At 37.9% G+C, this 22,009-nt stretch overlaps 1 protein-coding gene across 2 annotated transcripts in view; it reads right to left on the bottom strand.

Annotated features, from left to right (window-relative positions):
• The window catches only part of RNF128 (ring finger protein 128), a 100,174-nt gene that overhangs the window by 29,335 nt on the left and 48,830 nt on the right, over positions 1-22,009 (bottom strand). For both annotated transcript variants that reach the window (XM_068533298.1, XM_068533297.1), the window contains exon 2: positions 2,239-2,486. In XM_068533298.1, coding sequence (XP_068389399.1) covers positions 2,239-2,486 — 248 coding nt within the window. The remainder of the gene's footprint in view (positions 1-2,238; positions 2,487-22,009) is intronic.

Raw genomic sequence — 22,009 nt, 5'->3', positions numbered from 1 at the left:
GACCGGAGTCAAATATCCAATGGAGCTTGTGCAACACCAGACAGTTCTTTATAAACTATATTACTTGCTTATGGGGTTTAATGCCACATTAATAGATATAATATAGCACTTGGAGTACAGAAATACATACCCCACCATGAACATGCAGAAACCAAACACTGTAACTATAAACTTTGAGCCAAACACTCTTGTCATTGTAACTACAACCTTTGAATAGTTCGTCATACTGGATACCAATTTCTTTCCAACTTCAGAGATAAAATCAGCACAGTATACAGATGCCAAATATTAACACAGGGTGAAACTATTGAATGGCCCGGCACAGGAATTTTAAACATCCTTTTGACCACAGCTAGTAACGGGCTGAACCTGCCACCAATGTGATAAGCTGCTTCTCTAAGGAGAAGTACAGAAGTCAATTAACTTTAAACATTGAGATAATCATCACTCATTACCACATGCTGGTGTCTAAATCTTTACAAAGGTTTTATAATAAGATTTCAATTTTTCATCTGTTCCCAAATTTAATTAACCTTCTTGCCATATAGAAATCCTCACTGCTTCCCTACTCTCAAATAAATTGGGTTCATCTTTGCTTATTCGAGAAAGAGTGCATGAAGTGGCCAGAATTTCACTGCCTTTGGAGGAACTTCTCAGTACATATAAAATACAATCTTGCCCCCACTATATGATCAGCTGAAAGCCTTAAATCCCTACTAATCATTCTGGAGAAGTGGCACACCACTCTGCTGTTGTGTTGAGAATTCTCGAGAGGGAGAGGAGGTTAAGAAATGACGGTGGCATGGACCAGAGTGGAAGCAATGGGCGTGGTGAGAAGTAATCGGATTCTGGATATATAATGAAGGTAGAAAACAACAGGACTTGCTGATGGAGGTTATACGGGAAGTGAAAGAGAAGAATAAAGAATTAACTCCAAGGTTTCTGGCCTGGGATCAAGAGAAGTTCTTCTGAAAATGGAAGCAATTAATAGCATGTTTGGGTGTCTACAGTAACAGAAGACAAGGCAGAGGATATTGGGTATGGACACAGATGCAGATATATGGGTACATGTGGTGGAAGCTTGTGGAAGTACCCTTGATTACTTCAATTTTCTCAGTGGAATAAGATCCAAAATACAAGTTGAGAGTAAAGTTGGAGGACGTGTTGGAGGTTTAAGGAGAAAGGAATATGTATGATTAGTAACCTAGGAAAGGAGAGGAAATGGCTAAGAAAACATGGCATGATTGTTGGGCAGCAGTAAGCAAACTCACTCTGAGTTTGTGATCATAAATTTAAAATGAGATTAGCCTGTATAGATGCTAATGTTTTTCTCCTACTTCAGCTAAGCAAAGAACTGGCATAGAGTAGGTGGGAAGTAGGATTTAATCAGGGTTGGGTTTTGACAGCAAGTTAACAAAGAGAGAGAAGGGCCAAGGAAACTGAAGACGTATGCATGGGAGTGGCCATGGAAGTTAAGCTGGGTAAGGAAGAGAAGTAAGGATATAAGAGGGATGAGGGGCACTTTAAAGGTGGTAGGATCAATGCCATATAACCAGAGGTTCTTCCCTGTTCAATGACGCTTTGGTATTTTTGTTCTATTATCTCTATACTTTGTACCTGTTTATACATCAGCTGTTAAAATATGGGAGAAATTATGAATGTGTGACTCTGTTTGGAGCCTAGTACTGTATGATCCACAATTAGATCTTTAAACTTGCCTACTCATGACATTCAGCCTAGTCTCTCTTCCCAGCCCTGCCCTCAAATGCAAATGCACACACGTACAGGCACACACTTACATGTAAAATAACAGTGGTTACCTTTGGGTGATGACTACAGTTTTGTTGTTGTTGTTATATGGAGTTGTGGGTGAAGGTTTTTTTCCCTTGTACTTTCTAGTTTCTAAATTTTCTATATTGCGTATGAAATGCTTTTGTAATTTAGAAAAAATGTGTAAAGGAACATATGTATTTACACCCATATATACTTAAATGCTGGCTGTGCTCCCTAATGAGGTATTAGAAGACTTAACCAGGCAGGATTAAGGCCATAGACAAATTTCAGAAAATAAGAGATTTCAGAGGATAGAAGGTGACATACTTTTAAAAACTACCAGTTTTCACAAAACATATGCATGGATCATTGTCCAGCAAGTGAAGTATATTAAAATGCATGACACTGAATCTACAATTAAAACAGTAAAATATTTTTAAATTGGAAGAAAGGGCCACTACAAACCTGCTTCCTGCTTTGAGCTCTCGCATTCCGTAATCTTCGAGCAGAATAAAAGATAAAATAGCCCACAGTTGCTGCCGTAATAATAAAAAAGGACACAGAAACGAAGAAAATTGAATAGTGATTCACCCAAGGGCCATGTTTTTTCCCTACTTCAATGACCATTGTTACTTGTATGCCTCTTTGAATAGATTGTAGAATTTTTGTGCCTTTCAGATTGCCAATCATGATTGCAACGATGTCTCCTGCACCTGTAAAAGAAAAGGAATTCAGTTTTAGTTTGGTAAAGCATTCTTAGTATAAAAATCCAATTGCTAAAATGATTTTAAATGACACTCAATGAGACAAAGGAAGGACATTCATTCAATTAACATTTATTGGGCACATATGCATATGAAAGTTATAGGGAATATAAACATGCTGAGACTTGGTTACTGATCTTAAGGAACTCATAGTTTAGTAAGGAAGCTATGATATATAACAAATACCTCCCCTCTCCTCAGGTTTGCCACCTATAATTCAAAAGTATTGGGTTTGGGGCCCAATTTGCCTCTTACATGAAGGCTTTCTTAAAGACAAGTAGTCACCTGGATGGTAGGGAATTCTCCTAGAGAATCTGAGATTTGAGAAAGACAAAACTATTTAACTATATGTTTCCCAATTTATAAAGTGATAAACTATCTCATGAGCTCGCTACTAAAATGTGTAAGGATCTACATATCAGGATTAGTAATTTGAGACAAATAATGATTACAAGCCCAAATGGACAACCTATATATATGTCCATGTGCCATTTTTCTATATCTTCAAGAGCAATGTAAAATTTGTCCAAGATGCTCTAAGGTTTTGCATGGACCTAATCAGGTTAGCAATGAATATAACATGTAAAATTGATAGAAAGGTGTTTCTATTCAACCCCAACTAAAGTCAAGTCTGAAATCAGACTAAACTTATTACTTAGTCTAATCGTCTATAAGTCTTAGTCTAAAGGCCAAATCTCTATAACATCTTCCACTTTACCGACTTTATAAATCTTGTGATAAAAATAAAGAACAGACATTATCTTTCCCAGTGGTGTGTGAATGTTAGATTACTCTCACCATTCCAACGCTTATCACGGTTTATATTCCTTCTAGTTTAAATAACCTGAGACCAATAATCTTTAGGAAGAGAATAGAGTTCTTTGAATGTTAATAGCATTCACTTTCAATGGATCAAATCAGGAGTATAAACCTTAAATGGCAATGTATATAGCAGAATTATTATGCAAGTAATCCCTTAAATTTATGGCCCCCAGTGGCCAAAGTCTACAAAAGATCAAGATCCTCGTCTCACTTGAAGTTACTAATTCAAAAAATATATTCATAGGGTATTATTAAAGATCCCTAAAGTTCCAAAAGACATTATTTTTACATATGACAGCCATTTAGTTAAACCCTTTTATATAACTTTGCTGACTCATTTGCCATTACTCAGTTTGGTAACATTGACGACTCACTCTCTTCCCATTTACATGAGGAAAATCTCAAAAGCAATGGGAAGTGAAGGAGGTTGAAATGCCTTCTTTGCATCTCTTTCCTCTATCAGTATATAATGCAAATAGTCCTAAAGAACTGGCTATTTTGCAAGAGAGAGGCTCATTTTTCTCTTTATTTGGGGGCTTTACATTTCTAGCTTTGGCACTAAAAGCACAGAAATTATTTCAATTCTCTTTTGTCGCTATTTGGCTTTTCTCTACAAGCCATCTATCAGGAAAATTTCTGGTTATAAAGTTTTGATTAATTATATAACCTAGCATTCATTTCTGATATTGTAACCTGAATAATCTTCGAAAGCATAGATCATTCTAAAAATGAGGTTTTGGAATATATGATCATTTTAAAGATTTCTTTTTAAATCACAGATGTGTCCTTCTAAATGTTTTTGACTAACAGAAGTTTTCATTCTTTTAGAAGATATGAGGTGGGTGGCAGGGCTGGATGCTCAGGAACATACTGGCCATTGTGGTCAAATGGAGATTAAAAAACAAGGATAGTCAAGAAATATACATTGTCTACACATAAGGAACAATGCTGTGCCTCAATCGCCCCAATTCATATTCATATATGCTATATGTAGTCCAACTATCTATTGAATTAGCTTTCTAATCATATAAAAGACCTATTTCTAAGCATTATTATATACCTCCTCCTCCCTACACCCTTGCAACTATTTAAAAACTGCTCCCCCTCCACTGTTCCCGATCACACTTAATGGCATCACAACCCTCTGGTCACCGGGTTTAGAAACCTCAGAATCATATTTGAATACTCACTGCTAACCTAGTCAGTCATGTAGATAATACTTCCTTGGCATCTCCCATTATCAGATCCTCTGTTCCATTCCTGCTGCCCTATAATGTAGGCCCTCATAATTTCCTTGCCTGAGCTACATCAGTAACCTCCTAACTGGTCACTCTAACTCCAATTTTCCCCCTTCCCTTAAAGTTTCATCAGCCTTCCTGGTTGACATTTGTCATCACTTGGTTGGATCATGCCTCTTCCCTGCTCAAAAGTCTTTAGTGGCTCCTTATTACTCGTTAAATTTCTAACTTCTTGACCTAGCATTTAAAGCCTTACATGATCTGGTCCCAAGCCAACTTTTCCAGTTTGATGTACCTCCACTACACCCCCATCTCATGAACACTTAGATCCAGCCACATGGGATCGGCTAGTGTCATTCACTCTTCATAACTTTCCTTTTGCTCATTCTGTTCTCTCAGCCTAAAATGCTCTACATCTGCTCTGACACTCCCCCTTCCTTCTCTGCCTGTCTATGTATCACTCAAGTCCCAGCTCAAATGTTGCCTCCTGTGTTATTTTCCCGAGTTCCAAGTGAGAATGTAAATGTTCCCTCTTTGTTCCTCTGTTACTCCCTCTCTAAAGAACATTTTAAGGGCAGAGACTGTCTTTTAATTACCTACAGTAACGCTTTCCTTTATCTGGTATTGTCAGAGAATTAGGTATTCCATATAAGTTAAATTCCCAAGTAACAAAAAGTTTTACACAAATACTTAATTTCAACAATTTTGAAAGGACATTTTAAAAAGTCATCCATACAGCCCTATTTTCCTAACTAGGATATACTGATTATGATTTACTATTGATAGCGGATCATCTTTATAAGCCATTATTTAATACAGTAGTTAGGTTATTTGTCCCCAGACCGTTACGATTTTTCACCAAAGTCACAGACTTGGAGAGCTGGAATGGACCTTAGATATCATCCAGTCTGACTCTTTCTTTTTTTAATTAATTTATTTTATTTATTTATTTTTTGGCTGCGTTTGGGTCTTTGTTGCTGCACGCGGGCTTTCTCTAGTTGCGGCGAGCAGGGGCTACTCTTTGTTGCGGCGCGCGGGCTTCTCATTGTAGTGGCTTCTCTTGTTGCAGAGCACGGGCTCTAGGCGCATGGGCTTCAGTAGTTGTGCCACGTGGGTTCTAGAGCTCAGGCTTAGTAGTTGTGGTGCAGGGGCTTAGTTGCTCTGCGGCATGTGGGATCTTTCCAGACCAGGGCTCGAACCCGTGTCCCCTGCATTGGCAGGCGGATTCTCAACCACTGCACCACCAGGGAAGCCCCTCTGACTCATTTTTGAGTTCTCACTTTGGGTAATTTTCTTTGGGGGAGAGAGGTTGTCACTTGTTGCTTCTAGCAGCATCTCTCCCCTCTTTCTAATTTTATACATCTAATCTACTGTCAGCTCTGAGAAGTCATCAAGCTTGGATCTAAACAAAGAATAAAACAGGCTCCCAGAGAGAGCTTGAGGGCTTCGGTGCAAGTACCACCCTCTGATATTTAGATTGGTTGCTCAGTGACATTTTTGTTTACTTCCTGAACCCTGGCTATGTTCTGGATAACTGAAATTGCCAGATAAGATTCATCTGTAAACTAGACCCTATTCTAAGTGCTTTACCTGTATTAACATATTTAATCCTTACATCAACCCTATAAGGTAGGCATTGCTATTATCCCATTAGAGATAAGATTGACTAACTTGCCTAGGATAACACAAGCTAAAACATGCAGAACTGGTATCTGAACCCAGGCAGTTTGGCTTCAGCGCCTCTGCTCTTCACCACCATTCTACATCAGTTCTCTATCTTCAATGAAACCTAAAGCTATTATTTCACTGCAAAAAATGAAAATTAAATAGGTACATTTGGGATGGGGAGTGGTAAATGTTTAACAACTGGCTCTTGGGGGAGGTGGAAGAAGCCTTGATTTGTAGTGTGTGCCAATTTCCATGGTATAAATACTACTCCCATGGCCATATGAATGTGGAGTTGGGAAAATATGGGTACAATTGGCTGAGTCAGATGACTCCAGTGCACCACTGGACATTACAGAGTCAAAACTTAAATACAAGTAGTATACAATTCAAAACTTATAACGAAATTACTTTGCTTATTCTTTTCACTTATTCATACCTACTTTAAAAAGCCAAAGTTCATGTACAGTCCCAGGTAAAATTTGTTTTTCTATTTGCTATTGTTAAAAACACAAAATATGTACCCTAAAACTTCAAAGAAGAACAATCAATCAGACTTCTTTTTGTGGAACGGAAAAAAAAACTTTTTCTGACTGGGGCGTGTGAATGAATGAGTGTGTGTGTGTGTGTGTGTTTTGCTACAGCAGGCATGCCGAGCCTTTTTTCTCCCTTAAGCTTTCTTCTTGTCCTTAAAATATTGGAGATTCAAGGGGCTGTTATACTTCAGCTAATTCCAAACCTCTCAAATTAAAATTAATGACTTTGAAAGTGATCTTTTCAAAGCATCACGAAACATATTCTGTATAAAAAGTTAGCCATTTATTATAAGAAACACAGATGTGGTCGTATTCAGAACTTATTTTGAATGTTTAATTTCTCTGATTTCTGGTGTGTTGAGGAATAGAAACTTGAAGGGAACTTTGAAAATGCACACAAAGCCCAGAAGTTTTTCTCATCTTAAATAAGATTTAGAAAATGTGAAGAATGACATTTTTTCAAAGGGATGATTAAAATACAATCTTTTGCCTACTTGGAAGGATGAAGTATTGCTATTCCCTTCCTGGAGAAACTCAAAGCACTTCTTCAGTGATTATAAGAATTGATCTTCTTTGAAGACAGGAGTTCAGACACTCAAGAAAACAAGCCCAGTTAACAGAAACTTAACCTGTATCATTGAATCTATGTTCTTTATGCTGCAGAATTTTGCATATCGGTTTATTCTCTCACAGTAGTACAACAACATATTAAATGGAAATAGTTTTAACACAATCTTTAAAATTATTGCTATTTCCTTAAACCATTCTTACAGTTGATCTTTTTTTTCTTTTTAAACAGTTTGGCAGTTTCTTTTTTTAAATAAATTTATTTATCTATTTATTTATTTTTGGCTGCGTTGGGTCTTCGTTGCTGCGCGCGGGCTTTCTCTAGTTGCGGCGAGCGGGGGCTACTCTTCGTTGTGGTGCGCGGGCTTCTCACTGTGGTGGCTTCCCTTGTTGCGGAGCACGGGCTCTAGGTGCGCAGGCTTCAGTAGTTGTGCCTCACGGGCTCTAGAGCGCAGGCTCAGTAGTTGTGGCTTGCGGGCTCTAGAGCACAGGCTCAGTAGTTGTGGCACACAGGCTTAGTTGCTCCGTGGCATGTGGGATCTTCCTGGACCAGGGCTCGAACTCATGTCCCCTGCATTGACAGGCAGATTCTTAACCACTGAGCCACCAGGGAAGCCCCTTAGAGTTGATCTTTAAAACCAATGTTGATGTACTAACACATAGACTCTTTTTTTTTTAACACATAGACCCTTATACAAGGTGTCAAGCTTTTCACTTTTCTATCCAAAATATTGCTACAACAACTATCTCATTTGGAAAGTACCAGGCTTAAGAAGCCAAATATGGGTTGTACAGCTCAGCTGATTAAAACATGGTGCTAATAAGATCAAGGCTATTCAATTAATCTTCTTGTGGATCAGTTACACAGAAGACAGTACCTCTAAACTCATTAAGTATTTTGTAAGTATCTATACACATGCCAGACACTGTGCTAGGCCTTGGGGCTACAGAAAGGAATAAAATATAGTCCCTGCCCTCCAGGCACTTGCAAATGTCTCCTATATATTAGCCATTCATCACTAGCAATATGAACTAAGCCAGCGAAATGAATTGTACATATCCATTTTCATGTCCAGTAGTAGAAAAAAATGATTTCCAAATCACATTCTGAACTGATACTGGGTTAGAATAGGTTCCTATATAAAAAAGACAACTTAATTTCCTTCAATGCCCAGTAATTTGTAATATAACAAACTGTACTTGTTTCGATATTTCTGAACTTGGTAGTGCTCTTTATTTAAAAATTGGTAACCAGAAACAGACTAGAGTTTGAGGGAGGGAAGAAGTATCATGTGGCAAAAATAACCCTGAAGTGGGAATCAGACCATTGGGTTGCAGCTTTTGCCTGAAGGAAGCAGGGCTGTACTAAGCTTCTAAAATCAATTCCTTCTGGCAAAGGAATATGACTACGTCTCTCCTGCTATCCTTATGGAATTTTCAAACAGCTATTAATTTCATGGTTTTTCCAAAAATCATAGCACCCATTCCCACCAAAAAGAAAAGAAAAATCTTTAACATGCTAAAAATGTCTGATGAGGAAAACTGATCATTAATTGGACAACAAACCTTTATGGCCTAAACCCTGATCACAGAACAGCTGTCATTTCAGGATTTGAATCTCTCCAAATCTGCACTTGGTTTCAAGGATTTATTCATAAACTTTTAAAATGTCTTTATTGGAGTATAACTGCTTTACAATGTTTTGTTAGTTTCTGCTGTACAACAAAGTGAATCAGCTATGTGTATACATATATCCCCATATCTCCCTCCCACCCTCCCTATCCCACTCCTCTAGGTTGTCACAAAGCATCGAGCTGATCTCCCTGTGCTATGCAAATGCATAAATTTTAATGCTTTGTATCCGATAAATTTTCAGAGTTGAAAAGCAAAAAAAAAACCAAAAACAAGCTGTCATTTTTACAATTCTAGTGTATTAACACCACTTTATAATTAACAATTTAATGGTCAAGAATAGCTAATCTGGGCCCTTGTTGCTTACATATTCCTGGGTCCAGCAGAACTTTAACGACATTTATCTTGATAGGATCATTGTAGCAGTCACTCAATTCTACAGGGAATCCTTGAACTTCTCCCTTAAAAATCATTAACAACATGATACGGCTCAAGTTTTTCACATTCTCACTCTGCTACCTAGAGTATTTTGGGAGAAGGGACAGATTAGGAATAGATGATAATTAAGCAGAAGAGGAAATTCAGACTCCAATTTCAAATGTTCAACAGTGAATAAAGGTTTTGGCATGTGCCTATCTTGGGAGCAAAGGTAATAAAATAAGCCGTAGCAACTCTTACTACTGTTACTCAATATCATTCAATTAAAATATCATTCAATTATGATTAATATAAATAAAGGTTATCTATCCCAGCACTACTGGCAAAAAATACTTTATAGTTATTATTCATAATACATAGAAATTTGACCCTAGGATCCTGCTGGTGGCCAACCCCATTCATTTCTTTCAAAAAAACTAATGATATTATGGTTTTGGTCTAATCTTATTTATTTGTGAACACAGACAAATTCATTGAATAAATTATTTATCAAGTGCAAACCATGTAGTGAGCTCTGTGCTTCTAGATCTTCCCCCCACACACACATTTTAATATTAACATGTCAAAATGGAAAATAAAGTCTAAAATATTTTACAATATATGAAATATCCTAAGCATATGGATGGCATACTTACAGCACCTTGGCATTCAAACACAAAATACAAGGAGGTGAGGAAAGCTGTTCTAGTATCTATTTCAACCAGTTTTCCACTTTTAATATTAGAAAGAAGTATTCACAATGAGTGACTTACAAATAATAAGGGCAATTGAAAGCCAAAGTAGCTCTTCTAAAAATAAGCTCACATTCAATACTGCCCAACATTCTGACGATACAATGGGGTCACCACTTCTGAATTCACTTGTATCTGGAATGAACAAGATCTAGGTGTGACGAATTCCAACATAATTCTCTAACAAACATTTCCTCCATTAGAAAATCTGGAACCAATTCAAGTGAACTTCTAAATATTCGTTTTGCCCACAGTAGCTTTTAAAGGTTCAGTTCCCCCCCACCCACTCCCTCATAGCCCAAACTCTTTGAGCAACTGGGGAAGGTCAATGCATTTCAAAGAGGGATATCAAAGCTCCCCAGACCAAGCAGTCCTAAGTGGGACTTTTTTAAACCAGTAAAAAAAAAAAAAAAAATTATCTAAACTTTCAAGCCAGACTAGCCTCTCTTTATTCAAGTTCCTGTTTTGTGACAACTTGTTTTTTTGCCCCCTTTTGGTTATTGCCAGTCACCAATGAACCAAATTTAGTTTCTTAAATTGACTGCTTCATAGCAGCTCTCTGGATGAAAAAAAAAAATAGTTTTATCACTGCACCTCAACAAACAAATATGCAAATGATTTAAAAGTATCTGGAAATATATGTCTGCGGTTTACTGGGAACCAGACAAATCAGTACTGCACATCCCTTTAATATGTTATGCTCCTAACTAGCCTTTAGGTAAATTCTAGTCTATAGCAGAATATGAAATAGGCATTAGTACAGGTTGCCTGTTGGTTAAAGCAATGGTTCTTAACTTTTTGTACTGTTACAAGTCATCTTTTTGAGGGGGGGGGGTGGTGGCAGTGAAGATGACCAAAATCACCTTGTATTATTAGCATCCTTTTAAGCCAACAAATGAAAGCCAACAAATGAAAGCCAACAAATGAAACAGAAGCACATGGGTAGTTCAGCAAGTTGCCTTTCTTTCTGTCCTGTACCCCCAGGTTTTGAAGGTAATACTACACTAGGGAATGGGTCACAGATTGATATGGCACCAAAAAAATCTCAGGAGCTGGAACCCTCAGGAAACAGCATATTAAAGACACTAGGAAATTAGAAACCATGCTGTTCCAAAGGTCACAGATGCATAATTTGTGGATGACATGTCATATTCACAGATAAACAATTCTTAGAATTATTATTAAAAAACCTAGTCCTGCCAGGCCTCTTCTGATTTCCACAAGTGGTAATGTTTAGCACATTGTTAAGAACCCAAGGGCTAGATCAGCATTTCTCCAAGTTTCTAGACTTGGGACTCCTTTATACTCTTTAAAGTTATTGAAGACTCCAAAGAACTTTTGTTTATGTAGATTATTTCTATTCATATTAATCATATTAGAAATTAACAGAGAAATTTTACATTTAGTTATTCATTCATTTAAAATAACGGCTGTAAATATGTTAATGTAATTAACTTTTTTTAATCAAAAATAACTATTTTCCAAAAAAATGTAATAAGAGTGGCATTGTCGGGGGCTTCCCTGGTGGCGCAGTGGTTGAGAGTCTGCCTGCCAATGCAGGGGACACGGGTTAGAGCCCTGGTCTGGGAAGATCCCACATGCCGCGGAGCAACTGGGCCCGTGAGCCACAATTACTGAGCCTGCGCGTCTGGAGCCTGTGCTCCGCAACAAGAGAGGCCGCGATATAATGAGAGGCCCGTGCACCACGATGAAGAGTGGCCCACACTTGCCGCAACTAGAGAAAGCCCTGACACAGAAACGAAGACCCAACACAGCCAAAAATAAATAAATAAATAAATAAAATTTAAAAAAAAAAGAGTGGCATTGTCATTTGTGTAAACCTCTTTAATGTCAGATTTAATAGAAGACAGTTGGATCTTCATATCTGCTTCTGCATTAGATCTACTGTGAACTGTTTTTCTGGTTGAAGTATATGAAGGTAAATCTGTACTCACACAGATATGTAATTAGAAGATTGAGGAGTGTTTAATAGGTCTTCCAAATACCCAAGGCTGAATAACCATTGTTTGTCAGTAGTTCTTTCAAGTTAAAAAGGAGTTGCTTGGAGAAAACAGCTAGTTCAGCTCACAACTCAGTCATACAAGTGCTTTGTGCCTACTTCCCATTTCACCACACAGAATAGGCAAAAAAAAAAAAAAGTTGTGTATGACAGAGTAGAGATTTAATAAAATTACTTATTCTTACTGCTACGTCAAGGACATTCCTGAGTGAAACTGGCATTTTCTTTTTTTTTTTTAATTAATTAATTAATTTATTTACTTTTGGCTGTGTTGGGTCTCCGTTTCTGTGCTAGGGCTTTCTCTGGTTGCGGCAAGCGGGGGCCACTCTTCATCGCGGTGTGCGGGCCTCTCACTATCGAGGCCTCTCTTGTTGCGGAGCACAGGCTCCAGACACACAGGCTCAGTAGTTGTGGCTCACGGGCCTAGTTGCTCCGCGACATGTGGGATCTTCCCAGACCAGGGCTCGAACCCATGTTCCCTGCATTGGCAGGCAGATTCTCAACCACTGCACCACCAGGGAAGCCCGGCATTTTCTTTTTACTGTAAATGCATGGAGGTATAGTATACAACATAGTTTGGTGTTTCTGTCTTAACTGGTGCTAAGGTGCCAGCAGCTTTTCCCCACCGTTGCTTTTATACCATCCTTGTAAATGTTAACACAGTGAATTCTGCAAATAATGTCTATGTATTACTGTGAAAATAGTTTTGACCTCATGGGCCCCTGAAAGAATCTCAGGGACCAGTTCTCCAGATCATATTTTGAAAACTGTCGGGCTAGATCAATGCTCCTCAAACTTTAATATGCATGAGAATCACCTGGGAAACTTGTTAAAACATTGAACTCCCTGGGCCCCATTCCCTAATTCAGTATGTCTGGGGTGGGGCTTGGAAATCTACAGTTCAACAAGCTCTGTGGGTTCTTTTGCTGCATGTGGTCTGTGGCCCATACTTTCAGAAGTATTGGGCTGGAGTTTGATTATAGTTTGATGTTATGGTCAAGGAGTTTCAAGATAGTGGTCCAGTCACTCTAGCCAGATCAATGCCAATCCTTTACCCTGCATAGAAAAACTCTGCCAATAAACTTATTTTTTGAAAATTAGCCATATAATAAACAGGCCCATTTCTTTTCTGTTATAATACTGCTTCATTGTCACCATTGTCTCTCACCAAAATCACTGTAACAACCTCCTAACTGGTTTCCACGCCACCAGTCTCAGTCTTCCAATTCATTCCCCTTACAGCTACTGGATAAATTTTTCTAAATGGGAAAAATGTTCATATAATTCCTTTGCCAAAGGCCTTTAAAGAGCTCTTTGCCAAAGGCCCTTAACTGGTCTCCATAAAGCTCTGTAGCTTTACTCACCTACAGAATAAAGTTCAACCTCCTTTTATAAGATCCTGACGCATCTGCGTTAGATAGGTTTTACACTGTCCAAAGGCCTTTAAAGAGCTCTTTGCCAAAGGCCCTTAACTGATCTCCATAAAGCTCTGTAGCTTTATTCACCTACAGAATAAAGTTCAACCTCCTTTTATAAGATCCTGACGCATCTGCGTTAGATAGGTTTTACACTGTCTAGTGCAGGCTTCCCTTGAGGTTATCTGGTTAACTTGAGTTTCACTAAACTATGGATTCTTTCACGTTAGGGACTGGGTCTTTCACCACTGTAACTACAATGTCTAACAGAGTGCCTGGCGTGTAACACATGTCAAATAAATATTTGATGAATGCAATTTTAAGTGTGCTATATTTAGTGGTAATTTGAATCTTGATTGAATCTGAAAACAGATTCATCCTTTAAAGATAATTGTGGTGAACAGAGTCTAAGATGCGCCTCCTCCCTGCATTCAAAGATGGCATTTCTTCAAGACTGTTTGCTTATAAGCAAGGACATATTATCTATACACGGGTAACAAATTAAATACTAATCCTACTCTGCAAACCCTGGGTTTAGTGTGACGCTTACTGCTACAGTGCAGATCCCACTGAAATCACAGCACTAATGGTGGCAATAATCCCTCTCCAGCCTGGGGTTTGCAGTTTCACACTTACATTCAGGAGCTAGGATGGATGCCATTTAGCCCCAAGTTCAAGTTGGAACCCAGTTATCCTGGTTCACTAGGAGACTGGTTGTTTGGGCACTTATGAGGAAGTCCAGAGGACATAAAAGAGAAATCTTGAAGCAGTTGGAACAGGTTGAGTGTTTATACAACCTTAAATTTGTGCTGCTACTGAGGAAAAGAAAATAATAAGATATGCTATTGCCAGGCCAGGCAGAAATTGTAGTATGTATGTTATTTGATTAATAGGGTATTCTGTAATTGTATTAAAATGTTCATGCTAAAGTTTTCTATTGTCATAGCTTTTGTTTTGGAGTAGTAAGGTTTCTAGAAACCAAATTCAACATTTGTTTTTGCTATTTATTAATGTTTCCTGCAGGAATGCTAGTCAGTAAACTCCACAGCATCAATGTACTCAACCCTTTGGGATAATAAATTGCACGATATCCAGAGCTATTCAGAATCTGATAAGGCTATTTAATGGCTCAAGGTAAAGCAATTACTGACTAACAATATACACACAACAGGTTAAAAATAATCAGATCTCTGTTAGGCAGTAAAAAAGATAAACAGGAGATTTAGGGGTTTCGGGGAAAGAAAACTTACACAAATGAATGTTGGAAATTATGGTGCTCTTTTGTCCTTGTAGTCATTGGTTCTGTTTTCCTGTAATGTGAGACCTTGGGAAGGAGAATTCCACTGAATAAATTGCTGCTGTATCCAGGGGGGAAAAATGAGCACAAAACCAGGCCATAGCCTAGGCATAAAATAAAATTCTGACATGGCCTCCATCATGCCACTTTACTCTCAAATTTTCAGATCAGGTGAAACTAGTACAAGAATGTATGGACCTAGAGACTGTCATACAGAGTGAAGTAAGTCAGAAAGAGAAAAACAAATACAGTATGCTAACACATATATATGGAATCTAAAAAAAAAAAAAAGTCACGAAGAACCTAGGGGCAAGACGGGAATAAAGACACAGACCTACTAGAGAATGGACTTGAGGATATGGGGAGGGGGAAGGGTAAGCTGGGACGAAGTGAGAGAGTGGCACGGACATATATACACTACCAAATGTAAAATAGATAGCTAGTGGGCAGCAGCCACATAGCACAGGGAGATTAGCTTGGTGCTTTGTGACCACCTAGAGGGGTGGGATAGGGAGGGTGGGAGGGAGGGAGACGCAAGAGGGAAGAGATATGGGGACATATGTATATGTATAACTGATTCACTTTGTTATAAAGCAGAAACTAACACACCACTGTAAAGCAATTATACCCCAATAAAGACATTAATTAAAAAAAATATTTAAAAATATTTTAAAAAAGAATGTATGGAAGGGAAATGTACTCTGAACCTTAAATATTGCCGAACTCTAGAGAGTGACATTTTTATGTAGGTCTAAAAGCCCTACCTATATTGATATTTGAGTGCCAAACTAAAATATCATTATTAGCCCCCCGCCCCCTCCAAAAAAAAGGCAATATAGGCTGAAAATGTAAGCTAGATGGAAAGGGCCAGGTCATTGTTTATCTTTAGCTACTTCCTGTTCACCCTTCTCCTACTACAACATCTAGCCACAGGGCTGGTCATAAAGGGGTGTTCAAACTTTTGCTGAAACTGGAACCTCTTTTTGTGTGCATTCTCTTCAGGTATAGTTTGTAATAGGGGAATTAGATTGGAAATTGCATTAATCATTAAAATTAGGAAGAGCATTATGTTGAGATATAGGATATTCATTTTGACCTTGCCACAAGAACCCAAGGGTGCAAAAGTTATAGACATCCAATTAGTGTTCTATTAGGTATCCGAATTAGAGAAAAAGAGAATTTGGTATGCCTCTACAGAAATTTTGGTACCGCTCAGTATAAAAAATTCATAAATAAGAACATTCTACTAACTGAGAATATTAAATTTCCTCCTGTATTAAGTATTACAAAAGCTAAGTTCTGTACTAAGGCCTGTACACTAATTTATAAAAACAAACACAAACCTGTCTCATTTGTGTTTTTATCCTTTCACAATAAATTGTTTCTGAAAGTCAATAAGGAGAATAAGCCTAGCCTGTGGAACTACACTTTGAAGTCACATTAACCTGATATAAAAGGTGCCATATTGGACTTCCCTGGCGGTCTAGTGATTAAGAGTCTGCACTTCCAAGGCAGGGGGCACGGGTTTGATCCCTGGTCAGGGAACTAAGATCCCACATGCCGCATGGTGTGGCCAAAAAAAAAGGTACCATATTAGTACCAAGAAACGTAACTTAAATGTTTATCATCACGATTGAAAACATTCTGTTCTTATCATAGTGAGATAACTGGTCTAGTCGATCCTTGACAGAACTTTGATACAGTTAAAGCATGAGGCCAGTCTAAGAGAGAGAGACAGACAGGGGTGGCGAGGGAGAGAGAGAGGAAAGAAGTTGTCAAGTACATGGCAATCAGTGTTTTCCAAATTATATTTCAGATGTTAAGTATTTTGAAAGAAAAATGATTCTATAGATAAATAAGTTTAGAAAATAATGCATTGAACAAAGTTAAGGTGTTTATTTAGATGCATTTAGACTTCCCAGAGGCTCTGAGAAGCCCTGCAGTGATATACATTGCCAATCTCCAAGACAGGGCTATACATGAGGGTGAGGAGGTGGCTAAGCTATTCTTTAATGATCCAGGCTATGTACTAAGTGCTTTATATATTATCTAATTTAGTCCTCACAATAACCTTATGAAATAGGTACAATTATCATCCCCCATTCAATAGATGAGTCATAAAGAGGTTAATTTGGCTAAGGTCACAAAGCTATTACATGACAGAGTTGGGATTCAAGTAAAAATCTACCTGATTCCTAAGTTCTCCATCTTCACCACTTTGCCATCAAAAGGTCCAAAGCCATGTCTATTGTTAGAGCATAACATCTTGATTTTAAGGTCCTGCTGCTAATTAAAATGGAAGTACACAGGGGAGAAGGACAAGAGTTGTTTCAGTTTCTTGATTATGTGATCTCTACCTGCATTTCTCAGAAACTGCCAGAAAAATAGCAATTTGGATGTCATAGTTTTTTTTCCTACTTCTACATAGAAAACAATTACATATTTCAAAATGTGGTAGTGAACAGCTATAATAACCAAAGGTGAAATATTATGCTTAGTAAAAAAATTGTTAACAAAAGGTTCAAGAGAACTAACATTTACAAAATACCCACCACAGGCCAAACACTTTATTTACAGTATCATAGAAAATGCGCATTATTATCCCCCCTTTTATGATCAAGATAAGTCCAGGTCAACAACTTGCCCAAGATCATATATTTATTAATCGGCAGGGCTGGAATTCAAGAAAAGCAGTCTGACTCAAGGACACCTGTTTTTCCATTGTAATATGCTACCTCCCAATTTCAAATGGAACACATTCACCTTTGGTACAATAGGTTGAAATAAAAATAGAGCAATCATGTAGCTTTCCTTACCATCAAAGGATAATCTCTTAGCTTTTAATCAGGTTACTCAAGGTAAGTCAATTTCCTTGTCTTGTTTGCCAGTTCAACCAAAAGGCATCAGCCAGATAGGAGCAGCAAGATGGGTGGAGAGTTGAGGGCTAGGGCAAGAGAGGTGACTGGTGCTTTTGCACGGGCCAGTTTCAGTTTCTTTTACACATCCTGCTTGTCTTGCCAAGATGAAATGATGGTGGTAGAAAACCAAAATTTGAAACACTCCTACAACTCAAAGCACTTTGGAACTGTGTTAAGTATAGGTTGCTTGTAGATCTATGAATGAAAACCTCACTCAATATAATCACACTTTTCTAGCCTTCATGTGAATGACTGTTGAAATCCTCTAAAATGAGAAAAGATGTACTGACTTGGAAATCTGTTAATGGCTAAGCCACAAGTCAAAATTATGTTCTTAAAACTTTTGGGAACATTACAAACCCTATTAAAATAAGCCAACTTCTGGGATCATCATAGGTTAGGAAAACAAAATGTGGAGCCCTTAAGGTGAAACACATGGAAAAGGTGAGGTACAGATTTGGTCAACATTACAAAGAAACTGAATAAGTAGAGAAAACTCTCTAAACCAGCATGATTGGGGAAAACATAATAAACTATACTTAATGGAGCTATCATTACGAACAGTAACCACAACAGAAACACTGACGGGTTGTGTTTCAAAAATTAATTTGTCAGGAACCTCCATACCCTTCTCCATAGTGGCTGTATCAATTTACATTCCCACCAACAGTGCAAGAGGGTTCCCTTTTCTCCATACCCTCTCCAGCATTTATTGTTTGTAGATTTTTGTTTTGTTTTGTTTGTAGATTTTTTGATGATGGCCATTCTGACCAGTGTGAGATGATATCTCATTGTAGTTTTGATTTGCATTTCTCTAATGATTAATGATGTTGAGCATTCTTTCATGTGTTTGTTGGCAATCTCTATATCTTCTTTGGAGAAATGTCTATTTAGATCTTCTGCCCATTTTTGGATTGGGTTGTTTGTTTTTTTGATGTTGAGCTGCATGAAGAACCTAGGGGCAAGACGGGAATAAAGACACAGACCTAATAGAGAATGGACTTGAGGATACGGGGAGGGGGAAGGGTAAGCTGGGACAAAGTGAGAGAGTGGCACGGACATATATACACTACCAAATGTAAAATAGATAGCTAGTGGGAAGCAGCCGCATAGCACAGGGAGATCAGCTTGGTGCTTTGTGACCACCTAGAGGGGTGGGATAGGGAGGGTGGGAGGGAGGGAGACGCAAGAGGGAGGAGATATGGGGATATATGTATACGTATAGCTGATTCACCTTGTTATACAGCAGAAACTAACACAACATTGTAAAGCAATTATAGTCCAATAAAGATGTTAAAAATTTAAAAAAAATTTAAAAAATATTCATTTGTAAATGAGTTGTTTGGAACTAGAGACAATACATTTTCCCATAGCAATGTTGGTAAACAGTGTTTGAGCTCCCAAATGAGCCCACAGATTATTTCCATGTGAAATGCTTGGAGGACTAAAAACTTCAAAGCAAATAAAAATTATTATTTAACCCATATTTGTAATAAAACTTCTCAGAAAAAAATCACGGAAATACTTAAAGGAAAAAACAAACAAACAAACAAAACAAAAAACACTTAAAATATCTTAAAATATCTTAAATATCTTAAATAGTGGGACATAAGAAAAATGCATATTTAATCAGGAGGATTACATGGTTAATGGGAAGTTTCTGTGGAGACTGTGGGACTGAGTTATGGACACATTCAAGGTCATTAGATATTGAAAGCACTGGCTGCTTATAATGTTTAATTTCACTTCAAAAGAAATGGCATCACATAGAAAGAAGCTCAAATTTTTTTGAAAAGGAAGATGGGGTTCAGCGAGAGAGAGAGGTGGGGGGAATATCTAAGGTACAATTAATTAAGCTATGAAAGGCAAAGGAAGTGGGTATAAAAGTAGGACACAAAATGTACCCTAAGAGAAAAAGAAGTGGTACAGAAGCTACCCTTGAATTTGACAGTTTCTTGTGCAAACCACCAACTTGTGGAGTTTCACATAGCACAATAGTATTTCAAGGGAAATGCCAATTTTGAAAACAAGTACAGAAGGTCCCCAACTTATGATGGTTTGACTTACGATATGTGTGGTATGATACTCTCTCATGATGCTGGGCAGTAGCAGTCAGCCACGTGACCAATACACTTACCACCATTCTGTACCCAGACAACCATTCTGTTTTTCACTTTCAGTACAGTGTTCAATGAACTACATGAGATATTCAATACTTTACTATCAAATAGGCCCAACTGTAGGCTAATATAAATGTTCTGAGCACGTTTAAGGTAGGCCAAGCTAAGCTATGATGTTAGGTAGGTTAAGGTGTATTAAATGCATTCTCGACTTACAATATTTTCAACTTATGATTGGTTTATCAGGAAGTAACCCCATCATAAGTTGAGGAAGATCTGCAATTCAATTTTAATGATGTGTTAAATGCAATTTTGATTGAGCTTGTATGTTCTGCATATCATTAATGAAGTGTAAAATAAGAACACCATGATTCTCCTCTGCCCTTATTCTCACGAAATCTCTTCCTCTTTTCTAGGATGACAAAAGCTATTGTCATCAGATGAACTCAGTGTGTCATGGGTTAAAACTGCCAATATATTGGATTCTTCTTCCTAAGTTGTTAAATTTAGCACTAATCTTAAAAGTATTGAATAGAATAGATATTGAAGGGGGCTAGTGAAGGGAAGCAGGCCTCTTATGGGAAACAAACAAACAAACAACCAAACCAAGAAAGGTGAGTTATGTGTAAGGGGGGAAAGAAAAAAAACACCAATCGTGATACAAAAGGAAGAGAAGAGAAATATTCCATATTAAAATAGAAAAAGTCATTCTTTAAAGTTCTGTAGTGTTCAAGGCTCATTTTACATATGAAGAAACCAGTTAGTGTTAACAAGAAAGGACCACACTAACAATTATGTGAGTTAGATATATTCAAAAGACCAAAGTAATTCTTCTTTAAATTCTCATAATAGTCAGTAAATCATTTCTATTATAAGGTATGCTTCGTTCCTGTTGTTGCGAAGGTCACATTATTAACGCTTTCTTTAGGATTTATCAACACTATAGGAGTATTTTGGATTTTTTAAAATACCTGATTTTTTCTGATTACAAGTATAAAACATATTCATTATAGGAAATTCAGAAAATACAGACAAATAATAATGACAAGAACAATAATCACCTATAATTCCACCAACCAGATATAACCAAGGTTAACATTTTGGTGTATTTTCCTTTCAAAAGCTAAGACTTTTTAGTTGCAGGCAGCATTTAACTAAGCTACTTCAACATTTTATCTAAAATGATAATGATTAATATCTTGAGGGAAACATACACACATACCCCAAGTGAGTTCAAGCACCATCTTCTTTCAAAAAAGGTCAGGGCTTCCCTGGTGGCGCAGTGGTTAAGAATCTGCCTGCCAATGCAGGGGACACGGGTTCGAGCCCTGGTCTGGGAAGATCCCACATGCCGCGGAGCAGCTGGGCCCGTGAGCCACAATTGCTGAGCCTGCGCGTCTGGAGCCTGTGCTCCGCAACAAGAGAGGCCGCGATAGTGAGAGGCCCGCGCACCGCGATGAAGAGTGGCCCCCACTTGCCGCAACTAAAGAAAGCCCTCGCACAGAAACGAAGACCCAACACAGCCATAAATAAATAAATAAACAAATACTTTAAAAATAAAAAAGGTCAAAATAAATAGGGTTAAACTCAAAATCACTGATTTGTATCTAACTTGAGCATTCAAGCATTAAAACCAAGTAAAGCACGACTAGGTTCTGAACCCACAGCCTCCATCAAGTCAGGCATGAATCACCAAACTTTCTTTTCGGAAGAAATCAATATTGTAACAAGCCTATGGGTAAATTCAAGCAATAATTATATTGTCATGATATCTAGAAAGACATACATACATACAGCTGAAAAAGACAGAACAAGAAATGGAAAAATAACAAAAGAGTCCTTGTGCTCTGCTTTGCCCATAGGGCTCCAAAGTGGGGTGTTAACAGCAAAATGTGGCAACTCTAAACTGGCTTAATAACTGTGTCAAAAAGTCCATGGGGACTTCCTCGGTGGTGCAGTGGTTAAGAATCCACCTGCCTGTGGAGAAAAGGGAACCCTCCTGCACTGTTGGTGGGAATGTAAATTGATACAGCCACTATGGAAAACAGTATGGAGGTTCCTTAAGAAACTAAA

The sequence above is a fragment of the Eschrichtius robustus genome, chromosome X (genome assembly GCF_028021215.1).
Source record: "Eschrichtius robustus isolate mEscRob2 chromosome X, mEscRob2.pri, whole genome shotgun sequence".
NCBI lineage: Eukaryota > Metazoa > Chordata > Mammalia > Artiodactyla > Eschrichtiidae > Eschrichtius > Eschrichtius robustus.
Note: the sequence above shows the minus strand (reverse complement) of the source record. Positions and strands in the feature narration are given on the sequence as shown.